The 19,119-nt window shown below is 37.9% G+C and overlaps 1 protein-coding gene and 2 long non-coding RNA genes across 35 annotated transcripts in view; 2 read left to right on the plus strand and 1 right to left on the minus strand.

The window, feature by feature from the left end:
* Positions 1-296: 296 nt before the first annotated feature.
* Positions 297-19,119, minus strand: part of LOC111246826 (G protein-coupled receptor dmsr-1-like) — a 77,380-nt gene continuing 58,557 nt past the window's right edge. For 30 of the 31 annotated variants that reach the window (XM_086982931.1, XM_086982923.1, XM_086982935.1 and 27 more), the window contains 3 exons: positions 16,547-17,258; positions 9,639-9,861; positions 297-9,221 (listed from right to left, as the gene is read on the minus strand). In XM_086982931.1, coding sequence (XP_086839057.1) covers positions 8,147-9,221; positions 9,639-9,861; positions 16,547-16,595 — 1,347 coding nt within the window. In that variant the 5' untranslated portion in view covers positions 16,596-17,258 and the 3' untranslated portion in view covers positions 297-8,146. Of the gene's footprint in view, positions 9,222-9,638; positions 9,862-16,546; positions 17,259-17,892; positions 18,253-19,119 lie in introns of those variants that run through there. The other variant, XM_086982938.1, reaches the window with a different exon arrangement.
* Positions 7,589-14,551, plus strand: LOC147756349 (uncharacterized). Of its 3 annotated transcripts, XR_015323272.1 has the most exons (5): positions 7,684-7,818; positions 8,079-9,310; positions 9,744-9,917; positions 12,624-13,005; positions 13,237-14,551. It is a non-coding gene; the product is annotated as an uncharacterized LOC147756349 (long non-coding RNA). The 3 variants fall into 3 exon arrangements; XR_015323271.1 differs by having other exon boundaries at positions 7,589-7,707; positions 12,624-14,551; XR_015323269.1 differs by having other exon boundaries at positions 9,744-9,900; positions 12,624-14,551.
* Positions 16,013-17,374, plus strand: LOC147756350 (uncharacterized). The gene is made up of 3 exons (XR_015323273.1): positions 16,013-16,148; positions 16,539-16,689; positions 17,140-17,374. It is a non-coding gene; the product is annotated as an uncharacterized LOC147756350 (long non-coding RNA).

Raw genomic sequence — 19,119 nt, forward strand, 5'->3', positions numbered from 1 at the left:
TAGCGTAAGAGATGCTTTTATTGGTGTAATAGACGACAGGATATCGTGGTCAGTGCAATTCGAGCTGTCCAATTAAACCATATATTATCTTTTCTTATGTAACCATAAATAACCATACTACGAACGTTGAAAGCTCTCAGTGCTTTTTAACATGTATAAACTCTAAACACTTGCAATCCTAGCACTAAACGGGATCCAAGGTACACTAAAACGCAAAAATCCGTAAGAATCCTAGAAGTATAAAGAGCATTTTGCAAACCAACATAGTCATTAAAATAAAAAAAAAAACAATGACACAGGCTAAATAGTGGCGCACAACATTTATTATTATTATTATTGATAATTTAATTTAACATCAAATACGTCCAAAACATGATTAATAGTCGCCTGTGTTTTCGACTCAGTCTTTAACGTTTTCTGCCATTGGAACAAAGCAACGATCTATATTTATGTATAGCCATATCAAGAAAAGACACTACCAACCATTTGTTTATTGTGCCCTTAAAATACCTGCCAGTAACAGTCGCTTTACATTCGAAACAACGGCTGCTGTGAGGTTCCGATAACGATCTCTGTGGCCACAAAAAATGTTTCAATAACCTAAATTCACGTTATATCCTGCTTGCAATGCATCCACTACTTATGTTGAATTGAGCTATGCTCATCTGCTTCAGCAGTCCTTTTGAATAGATACCACTAATTTACGTTACGATAAATTAAACGGATCGATTTAATATTAGTGTGCACTGAGCCTGAGCTGACCTACAATTACGTCAGTCCAATTCGACTAAAATTATTGTAGTAGACAGATAAAGCGAATTGTTCTTTCTTTAAAATCGTTGCTGGGATTATCATTGTTAATATTCGAATAGCAATAAGGCTGAAGAACTATGTGTCTGAGGTTCATGTAATCATCTCCATATCCATGTTCGAAACACACTAGGCTTTATTACCGCGTTTATTATGCTGACGAACACATACATTCAAGTTTATAGGCAAGAAAGATAAATAATCACTTGTTTATTTATCTTCCTCGCCTTATTGTGTTACGTTTTTTTCTCCATGAAATCTTCAAGAACAGAATTAATATACGGCTGACGGTTTTCGTTTTTCGTGCCACAGTCTGCAGAGCGCAAAGCACCTGTTATCCTAAAATTTTGATCGCCTTTTGGCAATGTTTTCTTTCTTCGGTTTTATAGAGTAAATACAATATTTTATAGTTCGAGTTTATGGGGCTACCGTTTAGTCATGCTAGCAATTGTTTACGTATACTGTCTTGCTGCAGCACGCTACTAGCTGTTCATCTTGGAAATATAGTATGCGTTGAACGACTATGCTCTCCGCCCTTTACTTCTAATCACTCAGAAACTTAATGTAGAGTAAATATCACCGTTTCAACAAGTATCGTAGAAGTATGTCTTTTTAAAAACCCATATGTGCTTCTCTCAGTTTTATCCTCTGTTAGCCCTTTATTCTTACACAAAATTACTGCAGCCTCGCTAGTGTGTCGTATTCATACTATTTACATACATGCTACTAGACCTTTAAAGAAAATGTTTAGTGCTAGTTATGTTCAATTGGCTGTTGTTATCTCGGGATCTTATCCAAGCTAGCTAGGTAGTTGCACACATCTCTATATGCTCATATCGAGTGTGTTAAATCAGCGCTGGTAAATCTATAGCTTTGCTTGTTCATTATTCGTTACTTCGCCGTGATCTTTCCTTTTCTACCTTCTCTAGTTGTTGCAACAGGAATAAATAGCTTTTTCGTATCACTGAACTGCATTTCTCTTCCTATCCGTAATAAAAGTGTCAACGCAAACGTATGTTCTCCTTTGAGGCGTGTTATTATTCAAGTGTAGATGAGTACCACTGAGTGATGCCGAGCACGTAAGACACCAACGCTTAAATTTAATAGTTTAGAAAATATTAATTCTATATTGTAACCCCAGCACTTCGCAATATGTTTATTAAAACTAAAAATCCATCATTTATTGTCGTTCGGTCTTTTAACACATTCTGATCGTATATAATAACATGGCAGCACTTTCACTCTTATACATTTGGAATTATTTATAGACGCACTGTGCTTTACTTCTGTAATATGGATGGCATTATGTTCGGCGTGTGCTTAAGCATTATCGTTACCATGCGTTTTTTGTGTTATGACAGGACTAAATGCCCTCTATAATTCATGTCAATATACTCCCACTGTTGGCTATCTTTCTTAGCCGTTTTTGTGACAAATAGCTATCGATGATGCGTACTTAGTCATGTGACAATATATAAATCAATATGGGGTGCATGAAACAAATCCAGGTAAAATTTGTGTCATTTATTTATAGGCCTTGGATGGATAACATTTCTTACATACGCCGTCACAGATCTGTCATGGAGGTGTTATCCAATGTAAAGCAATTCGTGTCGGCTACGGCTTCTATTCATGGTCTAAATCACTAGCCCGTGCCAAAGCATTCCTCTCTGTATTACTGAGTAGCAACATGGTCGACGTAATCATGCAAAGATTAGTTAAACTAGGTTAGACGCGTTCACTTGCTCGACCAACCAGCCCTGCATTAAATTGCTCCTATAAGCAGTTGCGCCATTTTACTGAAAGACGTATGGCCCACCATTCGATATAGTTAGTAGCCACCCATGACTTGACCAGAGTCTTTATAACATTCAAATAAACTTATTTAATAACGAATACGCCCTTCGGAGACAAGTAAGAAGCCTCTTTCAGTAGATACAACATTTAAAATGCGCACATTGATCGGAAGTGTGACCTACAGTAGTGACATGATTGCATCGACAAATTACATACTTGTGGCCAAAAAACTCAAGCGCGGCTTGTTGCTTCGTATCTCAGGGAACTTAGGAATAAGTGGCACCGATCGCGTCTTCTACCTAACTTGAATGGAATGAGATTTATAACCAAGTCTTCACTGTTTTCATTGTCACTTCCCATTTAACTGCCAAGGCGCCTATATATATCACTGGAATCGCTAAAAATGCACTTTTATATCCTTTCAATTCACAATGGACCTCAAGTTGTGGTCTTCTAGTCCTGATATATAGGATTTTGCATCTGTACTTTCAGTACTGGTGCACTAAGTTGCAATCAAGTAACTTGCCAATTTAAGGAAATAAAAGAAAGTTTATGACCCTGGTGTTGCGTCGTCAACCATAGTGAATTTGGGATTTTCTTCTAAAAGAACTGGCTTCGTTGGAAAAACAAGACTGACGGGTATCTCCATACAGCTAATGAAAAATTATTCAATTAAAGCTCTCCCAATTTATTTCAAACACCCACATATATGTGTATATATATATATATATATATATATATATATATATATATATATTATGTATATAAAGTTGATGATTACGATTTTTACCAATTCGGCCAGCCGTCTTCTAGTGTTATCTCTTTTAACAAATATAGCTACATCAGTTTTACCTATAAACATGTTGATGTTAACGTCAACAGTAATTTCACATCTTACTATCGCTCTACTTGGATTACCCGAACTTAGGAAAGTGGTGTTTTTAAGATCTAATTCATATATGTACATACTAAAGAACGTCTGCAGAATATTGGGAATATTTAGGTCACGTATGTTTAAAGGTATACACGTACATACTTCTATGTAGTCAGATAGACCATTAATGACGTATGCTTATTATTTACTCATTACTGCACTATGCTTGACGGTATCGATCACGGATATTCTTTTAGAGTTTTGTTATCGTCAAATAATTAATCCAACACAAAACTTGGCAAAACATTTGTCCCCTGTTTCTCTATTTCTCTCCTTGCCGCGAGTTCATGCACAATAATGACTAGTACTGTTGGGGTGTTTGTATTGTCGCAACATTATCCTAAGAGTGAGCAATCACTTGTGTGCTTCGTTCTTATAATATAGTTATGATGAAACTTCGTAATAGTAATACACACATCCAGGCGCACACGCACCACATAGATAGTATAAAAAGATATTAATTGGATGAACTTATGCACAGAATAGTTCCAGCTCAAACAGTCTGCAGCTATAGAAATCGGCAAAGAAACAGTGGCTATCAAGTTAATATATTTATCTTTGTTTGCTGACAACTTAGAATTTAAAAAATCTAAAAATAAGACGAAAATTCGATTGAAATTAAAACCTTCACCTGTCAACGGCTCAGTACCCAGTTATGACATGATAGCTAGCCCGCAGTGTTACAGCCGATTATATTCTAGTAAAAGAGAAACTTTCTTGCACGAAGCTTTCCTTAATACACAATTAAAAATAAGGTGGACAGGGCCGCAATTTCAATTTTATGGGTAGATAGTGGGAGGATATTCGGGCCGATTATACGTGGCTGTATTGTAAGCTAATATTAAGAGCGCAAAAACCAGATGAAATGGCTGATTTTTGCTAGGGATCGAAGCCGGAGCCTTTTTATTGTCCGCGTCGCCATTGGATACTGTACAATAAACATAATGTGAGAACAGATGTAATGATATATATGAGCATACGTTGACATAGCTCAGTAGACCCGTTTGATTTCAAAGCTGCCTACTTCTTTTGCATTGCTTGGCTTCAACACACTTTATAGAATACAATTATGATTTACTCAATGCGCAATAAATAAAGTACAAAATGTGAACGACTGAAATGAGATCAGTTCGAAGCTAATTCAACATGATGCGAGCTCATTATAATATGATCTAGACGACAGCGAGCCATCAATCTTGTAAGAATATTTTAGGGATGTCTGTATGGTAATACTACAGGTTCTATAGCTGTACCAAATGCCTCAGTTGTGCGATGCTAGTATCGATGGACACCATCGTCTTCAAAACCTTAATAATCAACGAAATAAACGGAATCGTGTTATTACTCGCAAGTGCCATACGACCAAGCCCGATAATGGCAATCTTGCTTCGATTTATCCCTTTCAAACGATAGTTTTCTATTTTAATCTCTTAATCAATAAGGCTTGGCAATTTTTTCTTTAATCTTACTTTCGGCCGATATAGTCTCCGAGTAAAAAACACTAATTGTTATTTCTGATCGTCATTAGCCGGTAGTAAAAACCTCTGCGTGGTCCAATATCGTAGTTACATGTTCTCTAGGAAATTTAAACATATTATTTGCTTAACTAGGGATTGGGAGCTAGTTTTGGGCTAAGCAGTGAATTATGCACTGGAAAATCTACTGTGATTCTTTATGTGACGGATATAAAAAAGTGTCCGAATTGATAATGGAAAAATATCTTTAACTTGATACGGGTGAGTTACGTAGCCATTTTTCATTTTAATGACCAGCAGTCATTTGCCCTCTGTTTACGCTTACTTTTGTACTTTGTATGTACTAGCAAAGAAACTAAAACGAAAAAAAAAAAAACTAAGAGAATATACAAAAACATTGATTTCCTAATATACAATAAGTACAAACGTAAAAGCTAATGCACCACACTCAGGTGGGCAAAATATTTGTACGATATTTGTCCTTGAGTATCATGTCAGTATTACGTTTCTAAGTGTATTACCATCGCTTTTGAACCTAATGATATCTACATTAGAATTCTACCCTCGATGTTGTTCAGATTTCGTATTGTTGAGCTAAGAAGGGACGATTCACCAGCGCAGGTGTCTCGGCCAAGCGAGGAGACACCTATCATCAGTATATCATTGAATTAACGTGCGTAAATTTACGTTTTTATATCATTTTCGAAACGATCCATCGTCGGGCAAATTATTAGCTAGAACACTATCTTGCCTGCCATTGGAGCCATTCTGCGGCAACTCGTTCTCAATTGAATGCAAAATTTTGTATAGATTTTGTTCCTTCCCACTTTCCAGACAGCAACGTAGTGTCATAATTATTTTGAAGAATTTGCGCAATGAACGGCCTACAATCTGTCGATAATTTACCTCCTTTTTTCTGATAATACTGAGAATTGACAAGTCGACATTTGACTTTTCGGTATTATTTTACCTTGCGTTGCTTAAGATAATTACTTCGATTTACTTTATCAGTAAACAAAAAGATTAGTCAGAAAATTGTGATGCGTTACATAACCAGGTTCTTACACCATTCGTTGCGAATGTGATCGTTTTGATAACTGCTGTTGTTGCCACTACTGCTACTGGTATTATTTTTTCGAATAGCAAAAATGGTAACCTGTGATGTCGGAGGTGGTTTAGTATTTTATATTGGTTTTTGGTTTCTTATTTTTACTCTATGCTTCGGATATGCGCGCACCGGGAGCGCCCGGGATCCGCGGTTTCCCTTTTCAGGGCGGCCAAACACGACGGATCCACCACGCTTCCGTAGACGTCTACACTGTGTACACTACTCGCGCATTGAACTGTTTAAGCGATCAAAAACTCGATCAAACGATGCTAACACACTTTAACAATGTGTACTTGATAGTAAATTGGTCAAGCATACTCATACGTTTGATTGGAATACGGTTAACAAACTCAAAGATTCTTAAGTGTTGACTGCAACAAGGTGGGAATGCCTGTATCCCACAATAATTCGTATCACGAAAACACAAAATCCGCTTTCCTGATGCACCTTGATGCACGTATTGCTCGACACAGTGGAGCACAGGCGCATAAAAACTTGTTCTACATTGTTTGTTATTATTACTATCATCAGCTACATTTAGAATGGTATTTAATGCGACACCCGCTTAAACACATATCCCAATATAAACAGACAAGCAATGAAACGAATTTTAACGTAAATTATTCCGTTGCCTTGGTACCTTAGTCATCATATTTTCCCGATACGAAGGGTACGAAATTATCAAATGCGGTACCTTTGTTCACTTTACTTCTGATCCCTACCTGAAGTGCAGATTTCATTTTCCAAGTCTTCAGTACCCAAAAATTATATCCAACAATTTCGCGAATAAAAAGCGCTACGTGTTTCGTTCAAATTAAACATACACTCAAACAGGAAAAGCTAAGATAAAAATATCTGAAAATGACAACAATTACACTTTCTTTTAACGTGCTCTAGTCACCTAATTATATATAACGAATAATCTAATTTATATAACAAATCTCTTTATTAAGCCTATTGTTGAAAATCATTCTCAACTTCATTTCATTGCCTGGCTATTCCCTTTAATTAGTTTCTGTTTCGTTGGTCGTGATCTGTTAAGCAGATTACTTTGTAACATTGTAATCCCTCGTCAAGTATGCAATACATAGTCCTATATGACCCTGCGACTTTTAGCAGTAAGGTATGGCAGCGACTAGCAACGGGTAACAGTAATTATGTAGCTGCTGTAGTAGTTACTGCTGCCAATCGTTGTTGCACCTCTTGAGATGACACTCTTATGGTGACAGAAAGTGTGCGTGACGGTGAAATTTATGTTTGTTTCAATTTTGTCAGTTGTTTTACTTCTATCTATGTGTGCTCCGAAGTTATTGTTTTAAAGAGTTCTAGTGCCACGATCCATAATCGTCCAATACAATAACGAATTAACAGGATATGACTCACAAGTCTAAAAAGTACTCTTGCCGCGTCATTACCGTACATAAACGATGTGCTGAGGGCATATAAACGATGTATCCAAGATGAGAGCTCTGGTAAATGTATTGGATCAATGTTGCCTTGCCTACGATATGGTACTACTGCAATTACCTGACTACCACTATAACCGTTCCGCCTTACAAGCTTCCGTTACTACCTTGAGTAATGTAAGTAACGGAACTAACTCCCTTGTCATTAGGTTCGGTACACACCTAGCGTCTGAAGTAGGCCAAGATGATTGCCGCCTAAGATCGTGTAAGCCTTGCGATTTTTCGAGCGTACGTATTCATTGTATTTATATCACTAAATATCATCATATAAAATGAAAACGAACCGCTATGATATTACCAAAACGAATTGCGGACACGCTTTTCGTATTAATATGGAGGCATAAAACTGTTTACTATACATATGTTTACGATTCAAATGAGTAAGTAGTGGCTGTTTTATCAAATTTCGATTATTGGGAGCAGGAAGGATCAAGCAATGTCTGCTAGGCAAAGATGTCTGTCATTTATTTAGCCTTTGTTCTTTATAGATTTTTGTTTCGACTTTGATTTGTTGCGCGCTGGCGGAGGCGCGGGGCCCGCCCTGCTTCAACTTGAGCTATACGCAGGTCGTAGCTATGGTCGCGTTGGCCTCTGTGGCCATAACTGGGGCCCAGTGCTGCAGCCAGCGTGGTGTGAAAAGTAGCGCGAACGTTTTACGAAATTGCCGACTCATAGAACAGTAAAGAATGAAGTTTACGGAGCTGTTGAAGAGCGCCAAGATGTCAAGGATGTCGCCAACACGCAGATAGTATCTCTCGAAAAACGAGTCTCCTAAAATACCGGACAGCAGCGACAGAATTCCGGCGGGAAACTCTGTGATGAGGAAGAGTAACAGCACTGCGAGTAGCATGCGCGTTGTACGGTCTGAGGAGCGCTGATTGGCAGAGGGAGGTTCCATTGACCTGGCGCCACTGGCAGCGCCCGCCTGACTGTTAGGTCGGGCCTTAAGCCGACGACGCCGTTCATCGGCTTCACAAAGGGCACGCACCAGCGCCATCGACAGCATGGTGAGCGCCACGCAAGGTACCAGTTTCATGAGCACGCTGTACATCCAGAAATTAAATTTTCGAATAGACTCAAAATGGCTAACTACAGTGAAGTCTACTTTATATGATACGACCGGCTGGCCATCAATGCGGCTCTTAGCGATTACTTCATGAACCGTGAATGTTATATAGTTGGGTATACAAGCGATGGCTGTGCCCACGTACGTGCTACCGATGGTGATTTGCGCACGATGCATCGAACACACATTACGCGTCTGACCAGGAAATGTTACGGCCATCCATCGCCATACGGCCAGTGCCACAGTCAGCCACGTTGAGACAGTGTGAAAAACGACGGTGGCGTTGGAACAAACTAACGTGTACACAATGGCGGCATACGAGCGGCATGCCACCGGAACATCGTCCAAGATGCAGTCATTGTCCTTCTGCTGCACGAACTCGAGTATTGCGTACGGCAGGTAGAAGCACATGACAAGCATGTCGGCCACAGCTAACCCAATTAAAATCGCATTTGTAGGCGATATCATGTTTTTTCGCGATAGTACCACAACGTTGAGGATGTTGGCCAAGATGCCGAACACACATACGGCCAATGACAGCCAGCCATGCACGTTATGTATATACCTGCAATCAGTCGAGACAAAACAGTCAACCTCAGCAATTGACGGGTGATGGATTAAGGAAAATTAACAAATACATCTTTTTAGTTAGGAGTAAGTAGAGATTTCGTTTTCTTCCTATGCGTTTAGTAAGTTTGCCCTTCTTCTTTGTTTTGTTCGAAATACTTCGATGATCTCTCGACATAGTCCTAAATAATATAGGGTAGATACGTACATCCAGATCTTAACCTCTAATTTCTGAATATAGGGTCTCAAAAAATCGCACATGCATTGCTCCACAGAATCGTGCCTTTTTTGTATAGTCGAATTGTTCAATATAGGAGTACTCAGCCTGGTCACGAATTGTATGTGACAGAAGGAATAAGAAAATCGAATTGTATGTGACAAAAGGAATAAGAAAATTAGCAAATATTATTCATACCAAGCGGACCAGTCGTCAGATACGATGCGTTCTCCTGAAGCTGAGGGAGAAATAGTGGACGACGTGTTGTTAAAGCTACTGAATTCGTCGCTTTCAAAATTGTAGGCCATGGGGTCCAGGACCCCCTGCAAGCCACCGAGGCCGCCGTCCACATCTGCCCTTCCGACTGCCTCGCCACTGCCTCCGCGACCACCGCTCGAACCAGTCGCTGAACTCAAGTTATCTGCAGAGAAAATGAAACTTACGATTAACAGTGACGAATGTATCTATATTAAAGGGGTGCATATATTTAGCTAATTTTATCGTTGGTGCTAGAGTATTACAAAACGGGATTGTCACTAATATTTTAAGTTATAAAGATTATCAGTACAGATAAACGGCACTGCAGATTCATGCAGAATATAATGAGTTTTATTATTAGAAATTATCCCATACACACATATAAACAGCTTTGTTCGTTTTAGCTTATACGATGCGCATATTACCATCTGCGTGTTAAAATTAGCGGTGGAGATTATATATATATATCTACGAAATCTGTATATATGAAATTTATATATATATATATATATATATATATATATATATATATATAATTCTCTATATAGAGAATTTGTATGTATTCATATATACGTATACCGAGTTCAGGGAAATCGGTGTTTATTATTTTTACGGTTGGCCCCATATAAAACTTTTTACTGAAAAAGGCATTGCTGGGAAAAACCGAACTTCGTTTTGAAATACAAAAAACTACCTCACAGGCTTGTGACAGCGTTTACTGCGATTCCGATACTATCGCACACAATAGTTTGAAGCGCAGCATACGTATACTCTACCAACACCCAGAGGCAATTAAAATATAAAACCTCTCAGCGCTAATTTACACGCGACGGGTAATAATGGGTTGCGGTACTGTAGGATATAATGAAATATGTTACACGTAGGAAAATTCACAATATTCACGTAACTGAAAAGATATAAATCTATTAACGAAGTACAAACCACAATATAACGAAATACAAACCACAATAGATCTTGCAGTATTTTGTCACTCGTATCGCATAAATCGATTGGTAAGAACCTTACCCTGGTATTCAATTTTGATTAGAATTAGACTGTTATATTAATAGTTCAGTCATTTGCTTGCATCAAAATTGGTGCGGAGTTTCTGATCAATATATCTGTCCATATAAAGTTCCTATATAGGCTGATTCCCTCAGATATGCTTTATAATCGTTATAGGTAAGGAATTTAATATTTCACACAGAAATTGTCAAATATAACATATATGTCGCGTATTTGACATTCACAATGCAGTGTTCCTAATAGAAGTATGAAAACGAAGAGGAGTATCTATTTATAATAAGGTGCTAGAAAATAGATAAAAGTGCTCAGAAGAACAAACCAGCCCACCTTGAGATAGATCCTACAACGTGTTACCCGTTTAGCTAAGATAATTATCTTTAGCTGGTTCGCTATTAAACTTTTGAGTTTCATTATCAGCTCAATGATTTCATACATGTACAGATATATTAGATAAAAAAAATCACACCTAAGCAAGTCATGTTAAGCATAATGGAAAACTATACGTCTTTTACGAAACGATTACACAAACCTGACTATTTTCTAACTGATAGTACTATAACGGGCTTGTTGAGAACACAGAAGCTTAGGCATCGTCTCTGACGGCACATGTGTACGCACCAAAAAAATCATCGTTACAGAAACACCGTAGGCTAATAAGGGGCCGGTCAAAACCACACTTTTGGGGTAACTGTTCAACCAAAACCCGATCGTGCGTAAATCTAACGCTTTATAATCCTGTCATTGCCAAATATATCCAAATTTCCTCTCAAGTCATATCTCTTGTTGTTTGAAGACCTTCATGATACGCTTTTGTCGTGTTACGTGAAGATGATTCAAGACGTGATTAAAAAAATTTAATGTTGGAGATCTTTCGACTCCCCTTTTTTTCTTAAACATCTTTTGGGTACCAGTCTATTCATATCACTCTTAGTGATTTAATTTACCAGAGGCATCCTAGGCGTAATGTCGACCAGATAACATTTTTTAACAGAACCGCAAAATTTATGGAGACATTGTTCCGAATTGACCAAAAGGTTATACAATATGAATCTACGGACAAGGGGAGCCCCAAGTGAAGTAAGAGCACCTGTTGATCGACCCTCGTAAGTCTGCTATATTTTATATAAAGAGTAAATCGAAACCCTGCTTAGCATTGATATAGTAGGGTCTATGGCAAGTAAACTACGCAGACCGACAAACACGCCCAACGTTTCTAAGCATTTTCTTAAAATGCAGGCGAAAGGCACCAATATTTGACACGTAACCCTAAATCTGTCAGATCATCTGAACACTCTACCGCGTTTCCAGCGACCTAGGCTTTTTAAAATTTTGAAAACTTAACGAGGCTCATGAAAATTGAGCAAAGACATGTGGCTTAGTAGAATAGAAAACTAAAAGATTAAACAGATATAAATCTTGAAGGGTTGCGAAAACCCATTCACTCATCTGTCCACAGGCTCGTAAATGTACATATTCAACATCGAAATCATAGCATCAGCATAAGCGTGGATACACCAGCTATTCGAGTCTATAGCTGGCGTATCATATATGGTGTGAGGAAGTTAAAAGATACAATACACAGAATTTGACTTCAATAGATCGTTGAGTGACCATTAGAAAATCGTCATATATACGGGTATATATACTCCAATATACGGGTGTGGTTTAAAGCTTGACTAAAATACTACCTTGGCGTATTCTTTGGTCGCTGCAAGGTGCCTTTGACCTAAACCAATAGCTAAAAGCGCCTTGTAAGTCTTCCAAGCCTGATAAGTAATTATGTGCTGGAAAATCGTGGTTTTTGGCTTTGCTTTACTTTGACTAAGCCCAACCTGGAACACTCAGAGAAACTATTTTCCAGTTTACTAAACTGCTTTTCAATTAATACCTGTTTTTCAGGAATCGACGGGTATATGTCGTCTGGCGAAAGCGTTGATATGTTTCGTTAAACGTCTGCTGTATTGGCTGGATAAGGGTTTTGATGAAAGAAGCCCCAATAAGTTCATAGACAACTACAATCGAACCCAAAAATGATACCCTCTTCCCGCTTAGTTTTGGGTTCATCGGTACACGACTGTAGAGCAATATGTGGCTCGCGACTTTCAGTTTTAGAGTCCTTTTGAACATGATTTCGAAAACCGTGGAACGCGACTACGTGGGAGCGACGACGTGTTCAATTAGCTTTGGACAATTATCGATCTGGCACGTCGTTGGGGAGGATACACATACGCCAGCGGTCCATCGTCGTTTCTATTTCCTCACCATTATTATTATTAATATTGTGTGTTATACGTTTCGTTCTCTCTGTATGCCTTTTAGACGAAGAGTTCTGGAATTACTGTATAAATGAAGAGCTTTAGGAAATAGAACTGTATATTTAGAAGCCTAAACCGTAGTTGTTGAGTGTAGTAAGATAGCTAGTTGAAGAGACTTTGTTCTTTTGACCAATATCCATTTCTTTTTTAAAACTGCAGAAGTTAAATGTACGAGATTCCTTTCTCATCTCTTTTAGGGTTGCGATAATCCGTGAAATGTATACTTACTTGACCTGCTGCAAGTGACCGATATGATATGTATTAACCACCAGCCGAGCTAAGAGCGAAACATGGTCTTAAGTTTGGCAATCTATGTAATCAAGAAAATGTCTTATTCTGCTCGCGTATGGCTACAAAGCAGTGGCTTAACAGCCCACGATTCCATGGAAAAACACTTTTGTTCTATTAAACTCTATTATGTCTTAAAATATTTTCTACCAGTTTTGAAATATCCTGATCCGTAATTGATCATCCACATAGGCAACAACAAAATCTTATCTATTATCTATATAGTAGCTTGTTTCGTTACGCAGTATTTTACAGATCGTAGTATTTTGGCTCCGAGTCTTATCGAACCAGAGTCGATATGCTATGATGTAAGTACGGTACATGAAACTATTTAAAAGGCCAGCCGCAACTGGGCTCTCAAATAATGCAAGGGACAGTTTGAACTGGAGAGGGTGCGCCTGTGTGTTCAGCAATAGCAGCAGCCGGGACACAGAGAAAACCGTAGCATAATGGTGAAAAGGTGGCTATGATCCTGCACGTCGAGTAACGATGTGCCGGCAGGCGCTATCCAGCCAAATGGGAAACTGATTTCCCTGTCAAATGAATTAAAGGTCAAATCTGAATTCTCGTCCGAGGTTCTATGCTTCTTGTAAGTAACCTAACCGCTGGGTTGACTATTTCTAACAGATATAATCAAAAATCGGTTCAAAGTTTTATTGAAGTTGCATTGTTGTACGACATGTGTGAACGCATAGGGCTCACCTACGTTAGTCTCTCTAGTTTTTGGAAGCAAATGATTAAAAAAAGAGATAAGAAAGAATAAAAGAGGAAAACAGAAATGAATAATTTTTCCTAAAGGTATTTTGCTATATGATGTCCATGCAACGTGTCATGCAAAATGTCAATGTTACACAAATTTCGACATTTAGCAATAACAAGGTCCTCTATGTGTATATCAGAAGAAAATCTTAGTGGATATCCTTTGCATGTTTGCATGCAAAATACATTTTGAGACCTTTTGAATATCATGGCGATAGCGTGTTTTACCGCCATCACAAAATTATATCTATGTATTCACGGTTCAGCTAGCCACAAAGATCGACTGGAGTATTTGCATTGGAGTGGTAAGGTTAAATGCCTCAAGTGGAATAATAACGTTAGATGGAGAGACTGTAAATACTTAACGTTATTTTAAACGCTAACCTGCTTTGATAATATTCAAAAAGCATGTCAAATATAGCACTATCCAGTTATGATAGTATCTGTAATTTTTTTCCCACCTTACATCCCCGTTTCGTTGTGTTATAAATAAGTATACTATGTACGTAAAAAAAAAGTGAAGAAACGTAACGAATTGCTCATTAAAAATATTAGACTTAGGATGTATCACTTATTCCAGCAGCCAGCTATTGTATAACTGTAGTTCATCTGGTCTGTCATATTTCCTTTATAATTAACATCCGTTTATTATTCAAGTCGAACCAAATATAGCAAAAACACCAAAAAATGGTTTCAAGTAGCGTAGGGTTCTGGCAGTGCTACTACTTGTATGCTCATATATCTTCACAAAGGAAATCGAGGTGGTTGGTCGAGACCGGCCATCGTACAAATCGTGTAGAGAAATTCCCTGCGTTGCGCATAAAAAAACTCAGCATTAGTTGGCTCGCTAGGTATGCGACTAAAAGCCATTAATCACCGTTTGCGTTTGACAAAAGCCCAGACTAAGCTTTTGAGATTTTCTTTAATGTCGCCTTTTTGCCTAGCTTTATACGCATTCCTTTTCCAAGCCGAATCTGAGTTTCTAATTGACGAGCGGGCTTTTACTGGATAAGCAGACGAACTTAGTCCTACATGGCCTCAGGAATCTTTTAAAATAGCCCGTTTGAAGGTTTTCTGGTTGATCTAGGCTATCTAATTCGCTCATGTATATATTTCGAAAAGGTAAGTCCGCGTGGCATCAGCTGAAGTTCCAAATACGGAAAATAGACAAACCTAATAGGCTCACCTTGGACTCCGTTGGTTAATTCTGACGTAAAGTTGACCACCTTTCCTAAAGCCTACTGCCTTACTTTTAGTCATATATGCACTCAGAACACGGGTTTTTGCGCAGCTAAATAGTGCCATCAGCACTTTTTATAGATATAGGTAGCTTTGAGGCAGATACTGTCTTCCTTTTGAAGGATCTTGAAAACATTTCAAGTTTATTGATATAAGCTTTTTGACTTAGATAAATAATTTCCGTATAACTACAAAGAACGAAAAAGGGCTTTAATTACCTTTTTGAACGAGATTCTATATTTAATGACAATATATTTCTCGGCTGTAAATAATAAATAGAAAGCCTAGTTGTTGTCACTGATATATATAAATATAAAAGTGCTTTATTTTTGTGCACAATTTTACATAAATATATTAATATAATAATAATTTAGGTCATTACAATCTCCAAACAACGAGGCTACACTATGGACATAGTACAACGATTGTGTCAGTAGTCATCCAGGAATATCAATCTTTGCCAATTTTCGTAAGACTTCGTTAGGAAAGGCTAAATCAAGGGCAACCTTTAAACTAATGAATTCTTCGAAAACCAATGCTCTCCGCTGAGCCACAACAGATTTGATTTTTGTTAGTAAAGCCTCATACGTAAATTAGTTGACCTCTGTGTCGAAATTCTTGTCACCCCTCTAGCAAGAAACTTAGAGACCCAATGAAAATTTCGGCCGACGTATCAGGAGCGATAACAAAGCTTATAAATGCAACACTTTTTCGGAAACCCTTAGACATTGGGTTGACTTCAAAAAGTCTTCTCTCCCTTTCGGGATCTTGACAGGATGCTGTCTCTTCAATTAGTTGGCGCCTGCCATAGTCGAAACACAAAGTAAGGCTGTTTGTTGATAAGAGATCTAAAGATTGTTTCGGATGATCGTTTATACCATATCTACGTGACCTGGTTTGCGCATTTAATAGTGCAGTGTACCTTTTCGATGCCAAAAGTGTAGCTGCCAAAGACGTAGCTTAAAGTTGGTAGGGATACTGAAGGGACCTTTTCGTATCTAATGCGGAAAAGAACTTGTGTGTAGTAAGTCTACTTGAAAAGCTACGAAAGGTAGCACTTTTCTAACCCCAAACTGTTTTTTGAACAATAGAACAACAGAAACTTAACCATATCGAAACTTTCTTAACCATTTCAGCTTTATGGTTATTTAGATATATTGGATTTCTCTAGGCAAAATAATTAAAGTAACACGCATCAAATATATGTTGAAAGGAACCAACCATTACGATTTGACCATGCGACATTGTTGGCATAAGTAGCGTTTTCCATACAAGAGACTGCGTGGCGGAGGAGGCCGCACTAAGTGATGAGCGTGGGACACCACCATGGACCAGGAGCACGACAACAGTGTGGCCTTCTGTTGGTAAGTCTGCTATGATAGCCCACAATAAAAACCTAATAGGTAGCGGCGCACCTGCTATATTTTGGGCGGTCCTTTACTTACGGTTACATACGCATCTGCACGCGGAGGCCTTGAAATATGTACTTTTGCTGAGCATTACTTACATCTACCCCGACGTACATTTTGTCGTGATGTCAGATGCTTTTAAGGGACGTAGCACGTTTACATTTTTTATTACGGTCTCTCCATGACACGACTTTAATTTTCTTGTTGTCCATAAAATACGTTCTGTAGTGTGTTAAACTAAATGATTCCGTCTACTAGCGATCAACTCCTTGCGGAACACTGTCATTCGAAAATTCAAAAATTTCTTAAGTTTACGTCGCTTGGGTAGAACCTGAAGAGTGTTAGACTAAAATCCTTTTCCAAAAGCGCAACGCTGTAACAAAGGCTTGCTTGAGTACGTTTCAGATAAATGGCACTGAACGTAGAGAGCCTGTAAACGTGTTCTCTTCGGTGTCGGAAAGCAGACTGTCCGTTGAAAGCTTGAAAGGCTGCTTGAGTAGAAGCACACTGTTCCGATACGATACCTGTAAAGCAGTACACGAGCTATTTTAGTAGGCTACACCATGAAAGCATATATGTGGAATAAAATAGCGGAAGCCTGGGTAAACTAAAACAAGGCAGGGATTTGAAAAATACAGCGAAGTGTAGCGGTTATTAGTTCGTTCTACCTTGGGTTTGAAGTTTGTTCCGTCTGCCTTCGTTAATTTCATGCAATATATAAATAAAAATTTGATAAATCACTGGACAGGTATCAGTGTTTTTAAAAGTTTAGCTTAGCGAAACGAGTTTCGACTTACCTTTATCAAAATAATTTAAACAAAATTTAAATTTTTATTATTCCGAGAACCACTGCGCGCACCATCATGGGCGGCGCTTGAAATTTATCATGCATTCCCAGTATACTTAATGTGAGATGAAAAGATTTAGCTGTATTTAACTGAACATGAACAAGTTGAATACCTTCTTTATATTTTAAAAGAGCAAATCTATCATTTTCTTTTAGTTACAAATACAAGGTTGCATTTCACATTATCTCCCACGTTTTTTTACGAATTAGTTGAGATTCCTATTATATTGTTAAAATATACGGAAGGGGAAGCAATTAAAAATTTGACTGTGTTCGGAATTGAAGTCTGCTGTATATTCTAGTCCACTTACGTAATAAGGAGGTTTGAATGCAATATGAAATGGAACCCTTATCCTTTGAGGTCACATCAACGGAGGTCATATTCCGTTTCCATTCCGTTCCACCATTCTTCCGGCCAGTTGAATAGTGCGTTTGTAAATATAAAAGAGCAAATTCCATGAAAAAGGTGTAATGGCCATGTTTCGTGTATGACATAGATCGAGGACAGGGTATCATGAGATTCCGTAGCTTTTGTTGTTTCCCAAATTGTATTTAAACAAGAACAGATATTTCAACGAATTGCTTCAATCTGAGATTTAGACTACTGAATGGTCATCTTCAAAATATTTCTTTATTAATCCCAATATAAGTTTTTAATAGTAATCATGTATCAAGGAATATTGGTAAATATAGGCATGTCAAAGCGTCGCTGAAATATGCGACGTACTGAAAATTTAATCAGAATTAAATTTTAGGTTGATAGCAGGCCAAAGATCCCTAAAATGTAAGGGTTCAAAACGGTGAAAAAGCCTAAAAGTTAAAAAATCTTTAAAAATACTAAAATACAATAACCCTTGAGGCTCACCTGAACGGCCCGATTAAGCATTAAGATTCTGTTCTTCGAACGCATATAATTTTTTTTAAAGCCTAAGTTTATCGGGGATTGAATTGTTGAGCGCTTGAAATCTAAACTTTGTTGAGGACCTTCAAATGTGGCTCATAGAAATCTTCCTCGGATTTTTCAAGAACCATATGAAAATTGACAATAACGTAAAACGATTAAGTTGATTTCAGGATAGAAGGCATTTGCTTTTGTCTTAATGAGGGTTCGTTTCACATGAAAACATTCCATAATAGCTGATATTCGCAAAAATTGCTAAAAGAGACACAGCATTTTTCGCCATGATGAATTTGTTGTTGCTTCTAAAAAAAAGGGACTTTCTTATAGTGCGAAAAGTAGTCGAGGGACAGATGCCTACTACGATATACAACTGGGTAGAGGTTATCTGTATTTGAATGTATTACCCCACGGTATAGCTCAGTCCAAAAACGGGTATTTGTTATATGTATATAACGATGCGATTTCATATATGAAATTACAATTTTTAAAATTAACATTTTATTTTTTTCTTTGCTTGAACACTACTAAGCGAATGTACGGCTATGCATGGCGCATAGAGGCATATTCTGGGGTTTTTGCACACAGGCAGGTGCATAAATGGTAAATGAAAATTTAGTCTAGCACATAGAATATGGTG

The sequence above is a fragment of the Varroa destructor genome, unplaced genomic scaffold, assembly GCF_002443255.2.
Source record: "Varroa destructor unplaced genomic scaffold, Vdes_3.0 BEIS01000003.1, whole genome shotgun sequence".
Lineage (NCBI taxonomy): Eukaryota > Metazoa > Arthropoda > Arachnida > Mesostigmata > Varroidae > Varroa > Varroa destructor.